This window comes from Camelus bactrianus, chromosome 12 (genome assembly GCF_048773025.1).
Source record: "Camelus bactrianus isolate YW-2024 breed Bactrian camel chromosome 12, ASM4877302v1, whole genome shotgun sequence".
NCBI lineage: Eukaryota > Metazoa > Chordata > Mammalia > Artiodactyla > Camelidae > Camelus > Camelus bactrianus.
The window spans coordinates 32779404-32796301 of NC_133550.1; the positions used below are offsets into that span (position 1 = coordinate 32779404).

General features: G+C 37.3%; 1 protein-coding gene across 2 annotated transcripts; it reads right to left on the reverse strand.

Moving 5' to 3' along the window:
• Nucleotides 1–117: 117 nt before the first annotated feature.
• TDG (thymine DNA glycosylase) lies at nucleotides 118–16839 on the reverse strand. Of its 2 annotated transcripts, none has more exons than XM_074375160.1 (10): nucleotides 16628–16839; nucleotides 11039–11181; nucleotides 8776–9017; nucleotides 7388–7457; nucleotides 6136–6271; nucleotides 5854–5936; nucleotides 5680–5774; nucleotides 3022–3193; nucleotides 2547–2621; nucleotides 118–2095 (listed from the first exon to the last, which is right to left on the reverse strand). In XM_074375160.1, the coding sequence occupies exons 1-10, from the start codon at nucleotides 16648–16650 to the stop codon at nucleotides 2034–2036; spliced, it is 1101 nt and encodes a 366-aa protein (XP_074231261.1). In that variant the 5' UTR covers nucleotides 16651–16839; the 3' UTR covers nucleotides 118–2033. The 2 variants fall into 2 exon arrangements, with proteins under 2 accessions (XP_074231261.1, XP_074231260.1); XM_074375159.1 differs by having other exon boundaries at nucleotides 2496–2621; nucleotides 16628–16836.
• Nucleotides 16840–16898: the final 59 nt, after the last annotated feature.

Sequence of the window (16898 nt, forward strand, 5' to 3'; positions counted from 1 at the left end):
TTCATCATTTATATTTATACATTATTCTGTATGTTAATAGAAAGTAAACTGATCTCAGGTTGACAAGGGGAAGGAACACCAGTAAGTCTTGCTACAGAAAACGCTGCAACTTAAGGATAACCATTCTTATTATTTTTTATTGTAAAACCCATCAGACTTTCAAATGAATTTAAAAACTTTTTCAATATTATTTAATGAAAAAGCCTCATATTGTCACTTATAGGATATATCAACATTTATTATTCATCTGTTGTATTTAATGAAAAACACCATTATTGTATGTTTGGAAAATTCCTCAAACCCATTCTCTAGTGAGTGTCCACTGTAGTTTAAAGGGGATTTTCTCCACTCAAAAAAAAAATCTACTGTAAGGCTATAGTTGTTAAAAACCAGAGCACTACCTAGTTACATGCTTTACATAATCCCATGAAAAAATAATTAAATTGTTCCTAATCCCTGATGCAAGGCACTTCAAAGCACCCGCATAAAACATCCATGTAAACAGCAGTACAGTACATGATTTAAATAACATCAGTGACTTTTACAAAGCTTGACCTAGACTAAAGGAAAAATAAAATCCATCATAGCCACAGTTAAAAAGTCTGTTAAGATTCACAACAAGAATTTGTTTCTCTTATTATAAAAAGAACAGGCCGTAAAACCTTTTAGAAAAAAAATCCCAAAACCTAATAAATATTTTCATATTGAAAAACAGCATGCTCCCTGGGTAGGTATGAAATCAGAATATTCAGAAGTGATCAGGAGTAAATGCAAACGGCATTTCTGAATACCCAGCTTTAATATCTACCAGGCCTAGTAGTCTGGACTATTTGTAGCACCATGGAAAAATGCATTAGAAAATCACAAAGGTACATTACTTCAAACTAACCTTGCCATGAGGTTCACTTAGTCCACAGTAACAAATAGCAATGATGCAGAGAACGAATTTTTTTAAATGACTGGCTTATTTGATTTACCTAGCAAGAAAAATCCTACATTATTTATTTTAGTACATCTCATGTACATAAAGCACCAGTTTAAATAAGATTATCAAACATCTACAGCATCTTGTTATTCAACCTGAAAGTTCATTTCTCATCACTTCCATGTTACATGCTTAAAGTGAAGGAGGATAAAATTAGAATGGTGATAGATATTGAGATATTCAGTTCCTTCCCTATCAAATGTATGTCTCTCAAGTAAAACACAGATGAAGTAAGAAAATGTGAAAGGTCTTCTGCAGTCTCTAAAACTTACCATACCAGCAGAATAGTTTCTGCCTACTAGAGGGTTAGCACATGGGGGTGAGAGGGCCAAAGCCAGGGCTCACTGCCCTGACGGGTAAGGCCAGGTCAGCCTTGCTGCTGCAAGGCTGTACATACATTTCTACTACCAGGCAACTCTCACATACGCTTGCCACTGATAAAGCAAGGAGGTCTGAGTGTGAATACAACTCAGGAAGCCCATTAAATGTGGCTAAAAACTACCAAATGAATGACTCCACTGAGGGTTAACCTCATAGATGAAAATCAACATATGTGCCTCTTCGCCAATGGTAATTCTTACTATTAGCATGCCTTTCTTAGGCACAAAAGGGATAATGGTGTATCAAGGGTTATGCACAGTAATCAAATATAAATATTCAGACTGTTGCATTTTAAATTAATTATAGATTAAAAGTGACTCCTAAAAGAAAATCAATTTCTTCGTAAATGAAATATAGTTTATAAAAAGCTGGAATGATGGTTAATTCAAATACAAAAACTCATATACAAAAAACCCTACCTTTTCTTTCCAAACTACTTAAGATTTGTACAGTTGATTCTGCTGTACCATGATTACATCACCATAGTAAAATACGAATAAAATACTTCAGTTAGCAAACTGAGGGCCATTTCTTGACAGCTGCATTAAAACTGCAGCATTTAAGCAGGGCTGAGAAGCACCATTCTTAAGCATGGTTTCCTTCTTCCTGTTCTTGCGTCCCAGTGATTATTAAAGGAAGGAATCCGGTCTGTAAACGACTGGGTCATTCAGTGCCCATTTGGAATGTCATTGAAAGTTGATTCTCCATTGTCAGCTGCTGGGTGGGGGGCTGGGTGTCGGGGGGGGGGGGGGGAGAATGTTAGTTTATTCTATTTAAAAGCTTTAAATGATCAAATTAGGAAATTTTAACAGTCCAGTGAAGGAGAACTGATATTAAAATAGTTAAGCAAGCTTCCTGAATACAATTAAAAGTTTCTGTTCTGTTTTAAGACATAGGACTGATAAATCCTCATTTGTTATTCAAGGAGGAAAATGTACCAAGATGACTTAGAGTCAGTGGCTTAAAGAAAATGAGCTGTAAAAGCTTATATAGTTAAACAGCAAATAACCATCAAATTTTCACTCTAAGTCACTAAATAGATTTTTATATTTTCATTCCCATTCATCAGTGATTTGTTCTCTCTAAAAACCAAGTCTTTGAAAGGAACAAACAGATGGAAGAGACATACTCAGCCCATTTGCAAGGAAGCTGCAAGGTTCACTATTGCACGGATTTTCACCATAGGCACCACCATATGCTGCTTCATAACCCGGATCGTATTTTTCTTCTTTCACAGCCATCTTCTTTGCATCCTCTGTGAGGAGGGTAAAAGGGATTTAAAACTGACTTGTATACCAATTTTGGAAAAAGCTTTATTCAGAAATTATCATGAACAAATCTTTTTCTTGAATTTCACATATACTGAGATACAGCTTTTGCTTTAAACTCTTTGTAACATATACCAAATTAACTCATAAGAACTGTAAAAACCTATTAGGTTTAATTTTAGGTGAGCCATAATGTTTCTTAGCTCCTCAATATCTGTAGGAATAGACTGGAAGTCCTTGGTAAATGGAGATTTTAGCAGTGACTAACATCTGTTATCAGAGCACTATGGCTGCAAATGAAATTGTTTTGTTTTCTCCTGCGTTTAAATCCACAACATGCTTTCTGTAACATATATATACATGACAGGAGTGATAATGGCAACATACCTTGGGCTAGCTGTAGGTCAAAGGTATATTGCACCTCTTGAACATCTGTGTTTCGTTCAATGCCTTTCAACTGATCTCTTAAGTCCTTCAGCTTAATGTAGTAATGAACTTTATCCTGGGCTCGAGGAAACTGTGCACATCTCGCACTGGATGATGGCATAACATAGCAGAGCTAGAATCATAAAATCTTACAGTTACAAAAATCTTACAATTCTATTGAATCCACTCATATTGACATCAGAAAATTTATCTTTGGGTTAATAACTTGATACTTATCACATATCAGTATATCAAAATCAATTAACAGTAGTTGTGCTGAAATTCAAATTTGTAATATTTACTTATGACGAAGTCAACAAACCAAAAACAATGAGGCTTTTATCCCCCAGTATTCATACAAAAAGGGCATATAAGTATACAACAAAAAGTCTTCCCTCCTAATTCTGTTTCTATCCACCTAGCTCTCTTTACCAAGGGCAAGTTCCAGAGGTACTCCATGAATATACAATCAAGTGTCTGATACATGTACTCTCCCTCGCCCCTTTAAAAAGCACACTCTGTATCCCCTGTTGTGCACTTTGCTTTTTTTACTCAACAACTGTATCTCAGAGATAATTCTGTATCAGATATCTATATCAGAGTTACAGCTTCCTTTTTCGTAGCTGTGTAGTACTTCCACAACTTATTTAACCAGTCACCTGTTGCCATTTAGTTTCCAATCTTTTAATATTACAAGTTGTAGTGAAAAACTTTGTACATATTTAATTTCAAATATGTATGAGTTCATCTGTTGGATAAATTCCTAGAAGTGGAATCGCTAGGAAGAAATACATTTGCATATACCATTTTGGATAATGGAGACAAACTATCCTTCATAGAGCATAACAAAATATGTAAGGACATATATCTTATCAATAAAAGAGTGAGGCTGCTGAATTATGAACTTTAGAGTTGCATTTTCTTTTGGTAATTTTTAAAAATTGAAATATAATCAGTTTACAATGTGTCAATTTCTGGTGTACAGCATAATGTTTCAGTCATACATATACATACTTTTTTTAATATTATTTTTCATTATAGGTTAATATAAGGTATTGGATATAATTCCCTGTGATATACAGAAGAAATTTGTTTTTTATCTATTTTATGTACAGTAGTTAGTATTTGCAAATCTCGAATTCCCAATTTATCCCTTCCCACCTCCTTTCCCCTCTTTACCATGTCTGTGAGTCTGTTTCTGTTGCAATTTTTAAATTGGTCTCCAAACTATGTATTACAGAAAAAACCCAAACCATTATTCACTTATTTTGCTTTGTTTATACAGTATTTAGAAAATCCTGATTCATAAAAATATGTAGGTGCAAATGCTACCAAGTTTTGTAATAGCACATTTTCAAATCTCAAGATATCCTTCAATTAAAGTGATCCATAAACTTGAAAAAGTATTTTTTTCAAAGCTGAATCATTAATATCATCAATATGTGTGAATATTTCAAGATAAGGAATAAATTTATTAAGATAAATGCACTCACAGATCATTGTAAGAGCTGAAACTACCTGTCTGGATATGATTCAAGGTCACTTATTATTGCATAGCTATGATCACATATCCAGGAGATGTACCTGAGCCTCCTCATCTGGCACTGAAGGGACAATAATGTAGTGATCTATAGGAAGTGGTGAACCCTTCCGTATAGTTTCACCCAAGTAGACAAGGGTAGGCCTCAATTTAAAGAAAGACCAGTGCTACAACCTACTTTATCAATCACTTATTCATAAGAAGTTAAAAACAGAAGAAGTTTTGGCTCACACAGGCACCTTCTAGTCTGTGTGGCCTGCTGTCATCTGTGGCAGCATACCCCTAATAAACTTTTCCTTCAACTTAAAAAAAAAGAAGAGATTTTAAAATAAGTTAAAATATATATCGATGGCAGAAACTTTATTCTGAGGTCTCCACAACAACTTGTTGGCACACTGGCTTCTCATCATTTAGAATATTATCTATAACACAGAAGTCTGTGCATGTGTATTTTTATTTTAGAAGTTGTAAACAAAATTCAAAACTATTTAAGAAGCAAAATTTAGACGAAATACCAGAAGAGACTCCACAGAAATTATAGAGTTTGAAAACCAATGTGTTATTTCATCATGCCTTTATGTATAAAGATAATAGTACCAAATGCCAGTCAGGTTGGCCAGATGCCTGTCTACAACTGGGCTGTGCTGTTTATATTGCTCTAAAATGAGACTGGGCTGAGATATATAAAAAGGGAGTGATTAGCAATTTCACTAATCAGGCTCATGTCTATATTAACTTGTTTCACATATGAATACGGGCTAACCCACTTGCATTTGACAAGAATATGCCATTAAATATATCTTGAATATAGCATGTGAACCAGTTCCTCTCAATATTTTAGCCAAATAACATAACATCATAAAGATATTTATTTGATAAATGTTTCTTTTCTAATAAAACTGTAACACTATCTGAATTAACTTGCAACTTTTAGTTCAAGTTGATATATAGATATTATTCAATAAAATACAGTGTTTTTTAATGGTATAAATTACAATGGATAGGACAAATAAAACGGGACACTAGCTAGAAAAAAATTCATATTTAGTTGATTTACAAATGTAATTGTAAGGACTTACAGTTTCTGTGTCTGGGATCTTATGGGGTTGAAGTCCAAATTCTAAATTCTTAACCTTTACTCCAAAAACTTCCTTACTAAAAATTTCATAAATACCTAAAATGAAATACAGACATATTTACATTGCCCATAATGTTAGCAAAGAAAAAAGATAAAATTTAAAAGTAAATCTTACATTTTCCATTAAACACTGCTATTCGCGGCTGATATTTCTGTAATTTCTGCACTAGAATACGTCCTCCTTCACGAAATTCTTTACTAAAATTGAATTAAAAAGTAGTCAAAACATAAATATGGCAATATTTATAATATGCTAAATTCAGATAGCTTTCAATAAAAGATCAAATCGCACATTTGTTAAGCTCAGCTTGAACCAGAGCCACAGGATGTTCCTGGGGTACATGAGGCAACATCATGGTCAAGGTTCCAACTGTAAAAATAAATGTTATGTAATCACCTGGAGAGATCCTTGCTGCCTGGTGTTGTCCTTTCCACCATATTGGTAAATCCAATACCATACTTCCCTGGTAAAGTGTGATCATCCATGTGACTCAGCTGGACCTCACTCAGCCCTGACATAAATAGACACTTCCCTGTGAAAAAGAGAGTTCAGTTTATTTCTGTAAAAGGCCAAAGGTTTTTCTGCCCCATGAATTAATGTGGTTGTCTACAGTCTATTCTTGAAATTAAAAAAAAAAAAAAATTTAGGATATTTTAAAAATTATACCATAAGTCAACTACTGTGTCAAGCAGTTACTATATGCTAGATACTATGCTAAGTCCTTCACATGGATTATCTCATTAAATCATCATAACTATCTTATGAGATACTATTATTACTTTTCTCCTTTTTACAGGAGGTCAAGGTAAATGCTTGTTGAGTACACAGCTAGTCAGGGTACGAAACTCTGAAACTGTTTTGCTTTTTAGTAACTGGAAGTACCACTACCTGCCCCTGGGATACCTCAAACAGATACCTCATACACCAATGGACTGAGAACATTCAAACACTTTAATAGAGATAATATGTTATTGGTTCCAAAACCACATTACTATCATTTGTCCTAAAAATTTTTAATGTTGCTCTTAGATAACCAAGTAGTATTTCCTGATTGTCTACTGCATGCCTTGTTCTATTAGGCAGTGTTAGATAAGATGATCTATATATAGGACAATACAGCAGCAGGGAGATTGATCTTAAAGCTCACTCTGTAAGTATGAAGGTCTTTAATACTATTTCCTGCAGGATACAAAGTATCTGTGGAGAATGTCCCCAATCAGAGCATTTCTTAGCTATTACAACTTATTTGCCAATGCATTTCATTTCTCCTAGGAAATAAGATTAGTAGAAAGCTGGAGAGTAAGGATTCTGTCTGCACTGGCACAATGATGTACCATTGTTACTATGTCTGTAGATAACAACTGAAAAAAAAAATTTAAAAAAGGTAGTGAAACTCATTAAGAACAATTCAAACGAAAAAGAAAGTACTCCTTTTCATGCTCCTCCACTCTTACATGCCAAAATGTTAACAGTCCCAGATCATTCTAAACCTTTTATTTTTGTGTATGCACACACAGAAAAGATGTATGTGTATTTACTCAAACATACAGTCTCTTTTTAGAACAAAATTTGGTTTAAAAAACAAAACCCAAACTATTAACAAAGATAACTAGTTTAAAAGTAAAATATAACAAAAGTAGTCACTTACAAAAATGGTTTCCAGGTCCAGGGTAATGATGCCCTTTGTAAGCAGCCATTAGTCCTGGGTTTATGCCAATCTACAAAACAACATGTTTATACGTTTTAGCCTTGAAAAGTAGGTTTAAGCCTTAGGGCTTCTGTGGAGAAGTGATGGACAAAATTACATTGATAAAAATTTAATCCAGCATTTTAAGCAATATCTTTATCAATTATCTACTCTTGACCTGAACAAAGTATTCCATTTTGAGGAAAGAGATTTCCTTTATATTAACAGTTTTGCTGTTGTTTTTAAAAACCAGTTTGACTTCCTCATATCCCCAGTACCCTCACCCCCAGCTGGGCTGCAAAGAGAGAGGTCCTGGAGCAATCAATCAATCTGAGCCTGTGTCCGGCCACAAGTCTGCTTCTCAGCTCCCAACAAGCAGCTTATTCCACATCATCTACACAGTTGTTTACAAGCTGATGTTTCTTACAGTTACTGACAAAAATCAAAGTTCAAATTCAGTGTTATCATGGACCTAGAGATTATCATACTAAGTGAAGGAAGTCAGACAGAGAAAGACAAATACATGGTAGCATGTATATGTGGAATCTAAAAAATAGTACAAATGAACTTATTTAATTACAAAACAAAAACAGACTTACAGACATAGAAAACAAATTTATGGTTACCAAAAGGGAAGCGTGGGAGGGATAAATTAGGATTATGGGATTAACAGATACATACTACCATATACAAAATAGATAAACAAGGATTTACTGTATAGTATAGGGAACCGTATTCAATTTCTTGTAATAATCTGGAATGGAAAAGAATTAAGAAAAAGAATACACATATATATATATACACACACACACACATCGATACATATCATAACTGAATCACTTTGCTATACACCCAAAACTAACACAACATTGTAAACCAATCATACAGAAAGAAAGAACAAAAGAAAGAGAAAGAACAAAAGAACAGAAAGAAAGAAAGAACGAAAGAAAGAAAGAAAGAAAGGTGTTATCACTTACAGAGAACCCACAGATGTCATACAACTTAAGTGATTCACATGGATTATTTCATTTAATTGCAATCCCTATGCCAGGGGATCCACCTCCATCTTACTATCACCCCTACTTAACCAATGAAGAAACTGGTGTTTAGGAATGTTAAGGCTTGTCCATGGTCATACTCACGTGGCAGGATCTGAAACCAGACAGCCCTGCTCTGGAGTCCACCCTCTTAACACATCCATTTAATACAACCTCAAGAAGGTTATACCATTTACTCCCAAAAGGATTCTTAGAAATGGTTCTTTCCAGCAAAATGCTATTTGTAAGGACATGTTTAAAGTTAATCTACCAATGCTATTTATAAAGCCAAACCAGGACAAAAATCCTTACAATCACAATGTCCAGATTGAAGGTCAAAATGTCTGGGAGAGTCTTGGTCAAAAGTTCAGCTTCCGAAACACCATTGAAGCGGTCTACTTTTCTTTTCACTTTAAACGTGTCTGTAATTTTCTCTTGCTTCTCTTTTGATTTTGTGGACTTGCCAGACTTTTTGGCCTCAGCCGGTTTTTTGGGTTCCACTGGTTTTTTTGGTTCTGTTGTTCTGGGTTTTCTTTTCCTTCCTTTTGGAGTCTCTGAAACACAATGATTTCCAGGATGTAGATGCAGAAAATCTTAACTTACAAATTTTATGTAGCTTTCCCAGGAAAGTCACCCTATTAACATTCTTTTTTACCTTCCTCTTCTATTTCCCAACATCAGTCTCCTCTGCAATATCGCCCCCTTCCTTCACCCTAGAACTGGCTTCATGTGGCCCACCTTCCTTCCTGGGCTAGCACGCAAGTTCTTGGGAAGAAATGTCCGTAACAATCATAGATTGATTTTCCACACAATCTTGTCTGGCATCTTAGCCTCCCCAGGGATACAAGTATCTGTGTACCATTTTATAAGAATTCTGAATGTAAATACATAGATAGTTAAGTAAACAAATGCAAGAATAAACAGAAAAACAGGGAGGAAGGGAAACATTTTAACTCAATTTCTCCATAATTTGCAGCAGAAGAAAACCTCAAATGGCTTGTGGGCTCGTTTTAGAGACTGAGTGTATATTCTGTTCCCCACACAGACGAAGAGGTGAATTCAGAAATGCTGGGGATGAAATCTCTGGGCTGGCAGTATTTTTCAAAAGATAAGACTATAGCTCTGATCTCAAGGCCTCAAGCAGTTTCTCAACCTTGGCATTACTGACATTTTAGGCTGGATAACTGTGGTTTGCGGGGGCCTGTCCTGTACATTAAAGAATGTGTAACAGCAAGCTTGGCCTCTACCCACTAGACACCCTAGCACCTGCCCGTCATGACAATCAAAATTATCTCCAGGCAATGCCACATGCTCCTTGGGGAAAAACTACCCCTGGACAAGAACCAATGACATGAAAGTACCCAACAGGAAGCCTCGGTTTTGTTACCTGTAATTCTTTAAAAATCTCTTTCCTTCTTGGGCCCCTATACCACCCTACTACTATTTGCATTTACTCAACTGAGTCTCCCATCCTTCCTTCTACCTCACACTGCTTTAGCCACTCCCTGTGCCAAGAGATCCACCTCCACTGGCTTTGTGGCCAGGAAAAGTCCTAGTGCTCCCTGCCCAGAAACACAGAGGAGAGTCAAGGGCAGACGGTATCTCCAACGTAGTGGAGTGAGATGTGTCCCTGCAATCGTAAAATGAAACTCTGAGCACATTTCTCATTCCATACTGCTACATTAGAGAAAACTGCTACCCTCTCCACCCCAACCCCCAAACCTATTCTCCTCTTTTCTGATTCTCTGTCTTGGTGAATGGTATCTCCTTCATCCAACTGCCTGGGAGTTACTTCTAGGCTCCTCTTTCTCCCTCATTCCCCCACATGAAATCCATTAGTCATGGCCTTGCCTCCAAGTTCTGTCTTGCTCTCTACAATACTATTTTATAGTATAGTGTGTGTGTGTGTGTGTGTGTGTGTGTGTGTATTCATACTATATATTTATATATATATAAAATTAGATACATATTATATAACTCTACTATATCCATAATAGTAAAATGTCAACCTATTTAAGTCACCCTCTCATCAGCTTCCTATTGCCTTCAAGATTCATTCATTAGTTGAAACAACAAGCCTCAACTGCCTCCTATCCAGCCTCATCTCTCACCATTTCTTTGTTATACCCCAGACTCCAATGATGTCCTGCTTCTCCATGCCTGTGTTTTGGTGCACGCTGCACCCTCGGCCTGAAATTTTCCCCAAACCACCCTTCACGTGCTACTCCCTCACCTTTGACTTTCAGAGCTCTGGGAAGCTTCCTCTGAGCCTCAGTCCAAGTCAGGTGCCAGCCCCATGAGCTCCTAGAGCATCCTGTGCACCTTCTCACCACTTAGCATGCTGAGGAGTCACATGTTTTAATTTTCTCCTACTATATTATAAGACATTTGAGGGCAAGATCTACATTCTTTCACTCTCTAAAACCTGTTACAGTGCCTGGCACACACTAAGTATTTAAAAAGCAGATTAAATTTTTTAACACAAAAAGAGAGCTAAAATTCATCATGAAACCCTTTCTTAAGTAAGTTGGCTAAGGCAATGGCTAATTTTCTAAGTTATGTGGGTGAAAACTACCTGGTATGGGTTCCTGAGCAGGAGCTGGGGCTGGAACGTCTGCTGGTATTTCTTGTTCATTCATAACTGTCACATTAGGAACTTCCGCCATCACTTGTTGGAGTGGAAATGTGTAAAAAGCTTGAGTTTGCTGAAGGGAGTAGCTGAAAGTACAATTAAGTATAAAAAAAAGAGGACAAATTATCCAAGTTAAGTTTAAATGATCAGCTCTAAAAAATTCTCAGGATCCAAATACTTGTAACCAGACTGTAGTGTTAATTTAGAGCTAACAACAGGGAAAAGAGAAGAGGAAGATCTATTCCCATACGTACACATTCACCCAACCTTTAGTGAGTGCCTACTAACCAACTATAATTTACTCACACTGTTTAATGACAAGATGTGTCATCAATAAAACTTACCAGTCCTGTCAGGTCAGCCTGCACTTTCCCTGAAATGAGACCGTGGGAATTTTTCTCCTAGAAAGACTTGAAAGGCCCACCAGCTCATACAGGGTTGAAATAGCCACAAAAATAAATTGCGTTCGTACCTTCAATGCTCTGGTCACAAAGAGTCCCTGCAATCTAAATCTAACCCTTTTTTCCCCCAGCTTTATTGAGATACAGTTGACATGTAACATTGTGTAAGTTTAAGGCATACAACAGTGTTGATTTGATACACAAATACTGCAAAATGATTACCACCATTGCCTTAGCTAACATCTCCATCACAGTACCTAATTACCGTTTTTGTGGTAAGAGCATTTAAGATCTATTCTCTTCCCAACTTTCAAGTATATCCTTCAGTAATATTAGCCATAATCACCATGCTGTACTTAGACCCCCCAGAACGTGTTCATCTTATTACTCGAAATTTGTGCCCTTTGATCATCATCTCCCTCTTCCCACCCCCGTCCAATCTAACTTAGAGTTCTCTTTTGGTTTATTTGCCTGTTTACTCATTTACTCATTTACTCATCAGATCTGTTTTTTAATTGTTGCTGGTTTTTTGCCACTAAGTGAGGACTAGAAATGGATCTTTTATAAATATCTGTGAATTTATGGAAAATGCCACGCTAAACCACTCTTCTGAACCTGAATTAAACTCTGTTCAAAGTGTTCTGTTCAGTGTAAAGAACACAGGCCTTCACAGAAAACCGCTAACAAAATATTTTTGATTACTGTAAACCACTACCTCAAGCTGTTGCTATCAGTACAAAGCTAGGGAAGCAAACATGTATTTTATGAAACTTGAGTTACAACTAATGCCAAATAATGATACTGAATATGCAGAAGGAAGAAAAACACTAGGAAATAAAATGGATAAGAATCATTTACCATTTGGAGAGAAAAAAAGCCATGTTTTCTGTGGCAAGCTACTCTACTTAATAGTTTTCTTTTTCTGTGATGTGTGGAGAAAGAAAATAGAGGTTAAAAAGGCAAACAAGTCCACTTTAAATGGGTGAGCTTTACAGTATGTAAATCATATCTTAATAAAATGGCAAACTAACACATTTCCCAGGATAAACTTAAATGGCCCAAGCAGACACAGGGTAACAGACCACCTGTGGGTGACTAGGCTAGAATATTTGATACTCAAAGATATCTGTGGACAAACCACCGGAGAAGCACTTTAGCTTCAAGCTATCTTTAAGGGTAAGATGGTACAGAAAAGGTGAAGAACTAGTGAGAAAGATATTAAACTATATCTTAAGCATTTTATTTCTTTAAGTATATTGTTTTCAAATTATAAAAAAGACAATACAATGATTTAGTAAACAATAGTACTAAATTATTGTGAGAATTCTGTGCAGCTACAGAAAATTAATTTATTGATATGTAAAAACACAGCAAATGTTTATATTTTAATGTGGAAAAGAATACAAAATAGCATTGTGAGCTAAGGCTGCACGTGGAGAAAATATGTAGACAAGGACTAGAAGATGGGTGGAAAAATGAAAAAGGCTTAAACTGTGCCTGGCACAAAGTCCAGTGTCCTTCTGTTTCCACACTTTAATAAAAAGCACTTTTTCATGGCGTTTTTGGATAAATTGTCAAAACACTGGCTGTTCAGTGTTTATGATTTAGATACTCTGAGGAGTTGGCTATAGCTAGGTTACTCGAGAGATCTCGTGCAGTCACCTTCTAGTAACTAGTAAGAAATTCTAGTAAGATGCACTGTAACTTTTGATTATAGTCAGTGGCATCTTCTGAGATGGTAACACCCCCGTTCAGCTTGAATATATGAGTAAACACATGTGGTCACAGTACATAAGTGGCCAAAAGAATCCAGGAAGGTCTGTTCTTAGTCTGTTGCACTGTCAGGAAGGCAACGTACCACTCTCTGTGTTTCTTGTTACTGCTCTCAGAGTTTCACAGATCTGTCCCATTTTTGAGCAATTCATAAAAATCCAAACTTAAAAATATGTAAGTTGGCAAATCTGTATGTCTTTGCAGAAATGTCTATTTAGGTCTTCTGCACATTTTTTGACTGTTTAGGGTTTTTTTTTTTATATTAAGCTGTATGAGCTATTTGCATATTTTGGAAATTAATCCCTTATTGGTCTCATCATTTGCAAATATTTTCTCCTTTTCTGTAAGGTGTCTTTTCATTTTATTTATGGTTTCCCTTGCTGTGGGAAAGTTTTTAAGTTTAATTAGGTTCCATTTGCTTATTTTTGCTTTTATTTCCATTACTCTCAGAGATGGATCGAAAATAATATTGCTGCAATTTATGTTAAAGAGTGTTCTGCCTATGTTTTCCTCTAGAAGTTTTACAGTATTTGGTCTTATATTTAAATCTTTAACTCCTTTTGAGTTCTCTTTGTATATGGTGTTAAAGAATGTTCTAATTTCATTTTTTCACATGTAGCTGTCAAGGACTGGTTTTTACAGCCGTCTGAAATTGATGAACTGCGTATTTTCTGACTGACTTTTTCAAAACATACATGAGTGTGCACACCTGCACGTGCACACATACACACACACAGAGTTGACTAAGGAGTCCAGTTAATTCAGATTTTGCTGTATTTCAAAAAACTAACTCTTTAAGGCTTCTCAAAGATGAACAATTCCAACTTTAATCCCCAGTTATTTTCCACTACTTTAAAGATGTAAGTTTCTTTTTTCTAAATACATTGTCTTAGTCTGTTCAGGTTGCTATACAAAACACTGTTGACTGAGTGGTTTATAAACAACAAATATTTATTTCTCACAGTTTTGGAGGTTGGAAAGTTCAAGTGCAAAGTGCCGGCAGACTTAGTGTCTGGTGAGCGCCTGCTTTCTGGTCCATTTTAGGCTGCTGCATTACTCTGTCCTCACATGGCGGAAGGGGTGAGGGATCTCTCTGGGATCTCTTTTATAAAGGCACTAATGCCATGTAGGAGGGCTCAGCCCTCATGTCCTAATCACCTCCCAAAGGCCCCACCGCCAAACATCCACATTGGGGGTTAGGTTTCAATATGAATTTTGGAAAGACACATTCACTCTACAGCAACTTTCATTTAAATAAGCATATATAACACTGAATGCTTACAAAATAACAATCAATGCTAAGTAACCCAAATGCTTAACTAAAAAGGACTAGTTACATAAACTATGATGGAATACCATCATAACTATTTAAAGTCTACATTCAATATTGCTAAGTGGAAGTGTGTGCATTCATCATGCATCACTGGATACTTAAGTGTACACAGTCTACTAGAAACTGTAAACACAAAAATTTAGAATGAGCCAGAACCCCCAGTTCATTTAACTATTCTTCATATAGCATCATTTCAAGTTTCCTCACTATTTGGTCATTTATGTGGTGCTCAGAATAAAAGAAAATAAAAATAAAAATACTCCTTAGCCTTCATCATCCTGAAACTGAGCATTTGGGAGACATATTACAGAACCATTACATTAACTTTACTGGCACTCACATTATACTGTTGATTCATATTGCATTTATCATCAAATGAAAACTGTCCTTTTATGGCCTCTCCTTCATCTCACACTTGTATCATTGATTTTTCTACACCTAAGCACAGGACTGTGCCGTTTTTTGGTAAAAGATGATTCACATTGTAGCCAGTTGGGACTGACTTGGATTCTGATTCAATCTATCAATTTCACAAACCCCTCAGAGTTGAGTCACTCAACTATTTTATCAGCATGCCATCAGCACTTTAAAGCTGTTAAAACTGAAAAGTTGGGGTATGACTACATGGCAAATCAGTACAGACCTCTCTTCAGCCTGTCCTTGATTCTCCCAGTAGTAAAGTAGTTCTGATGTCACCTAATAGGACTGCCACCAGTCAATCCTCATCTTGCCCACAAAATGCAGAGGTATGGCACAGATATTAGGGAGGTGGGCTCTGAAGCTATACTGCCTGGGTTCAAATTTCAGCTCTGCCATTTACTAGCTGGACTCTGCCCATTTTACATAAGGGCCTTAAGCATCCATGGATTTCAGTATCCGTGAGGGTCCTGGAACAAATCTTCCACGGATACCGAGGGATGACTGTAATTTATTTGATGGTAGGCTTTACCCAGGTTTCAATTCCAATCTGAAGATCACAAAAGTGACAGCGATTTCCACAAGTCCTGGTGAATTCATTTTACTAGTTAAGTTTTTCAGGGAAAGAAGTGGAATACTTTATTTCAGAATTTGATCCACAACGTCAGGGTAAGTCTGAACTTCACTTACATATATCTCCTTCCCTAAACCCTAAGACAATTCATGTTAATTACTTAAGCATGCCCCTTCCACATAACACTGATTCACAGCATGTCACAACTGGATTCCAGAGACGCCCTATTTTACAGACATGAACAGGGTAGAGAAACTTAGCGTCTCACCCAAGTTCAGGGCCCAACAGCCACAGTCAGGATAATTCTTCATTAGGTCTAACAGTATAGTATTCGAAAGTAAACCATTTATTTTTTCTTTTTAAAGACTCTGTTACCATATTCAGTTTTTCATATGGCTTTCCGTCAGGAATTCAAATTGCGAAGTCTCTGCTTTTGCAAAACTCTCCACGTATCTAACTCCCTAAAGGACATATTACAAGTAAATTCTTATGATCGTCCCTAAGACCACCAGAACACAATTTTAGATGACTCCTTGGGATTGTTACTCATAGTCCCAGAATTCAAGAGCTCTGGTATGGCAATGTTATCTACCTTGAGCCCCTGGCGTAAACTTTTGGGGAAGGAAGCCACAGCAACTCTAAAATAGAAACTCCTGGAGTGATAGGTGTGATATTCCACCTTTACAGCTCGGCATGATAATGGAGAGAGAAGAGAAATGCAGCTAAGAATGGCAACCAGAAAGAAATACTAACCGGAGACTGCTGGCTGCTTACTGCATTTCAAAGCCAGTTAGGTGCTGGGAAGGGCTGAGGAGGGGCCCGGAGGCAGGTGGCACCAGGTTCGAGCCGCCGGGATAAGGAACAGCCGGACCGGGCAGCCAATACGCACGCGCGACCCCGGCCTTTGTACTCGGGCCGCGGCCTTAAAGACCTTAAAGACCCCCTACGTACGTGCGTGCGTGCGTGCGCGCGTCCGCGGCCGGCCCCGCCGCGAGGGGCGCGGGGGGAGGGGCGGCGCCCCGCCCCGGCCTTACCTGCCGGTGTTTTCCGCTTCCATTCCCTGCTGGCGGGCGCGGCTGCTCCTGCCAGGGAAGCGAGCGACTGGCCTCTGCAATACCGCGGCGCACCCACGGCGGCACGATAATAACCAGTCACTTGGACACGATTGCTGGCAGAACTGGGACAGCGGATGGCCCTCAAGCTCCTCCCCCAAGCTTCTAGGTTCCCCTACCCCTACCCCCCATGCCAGTCCCACCCTCGGCGCCCTACTTCCGTCTACTCTGAGCTAAATCTCACGCCTTGCGG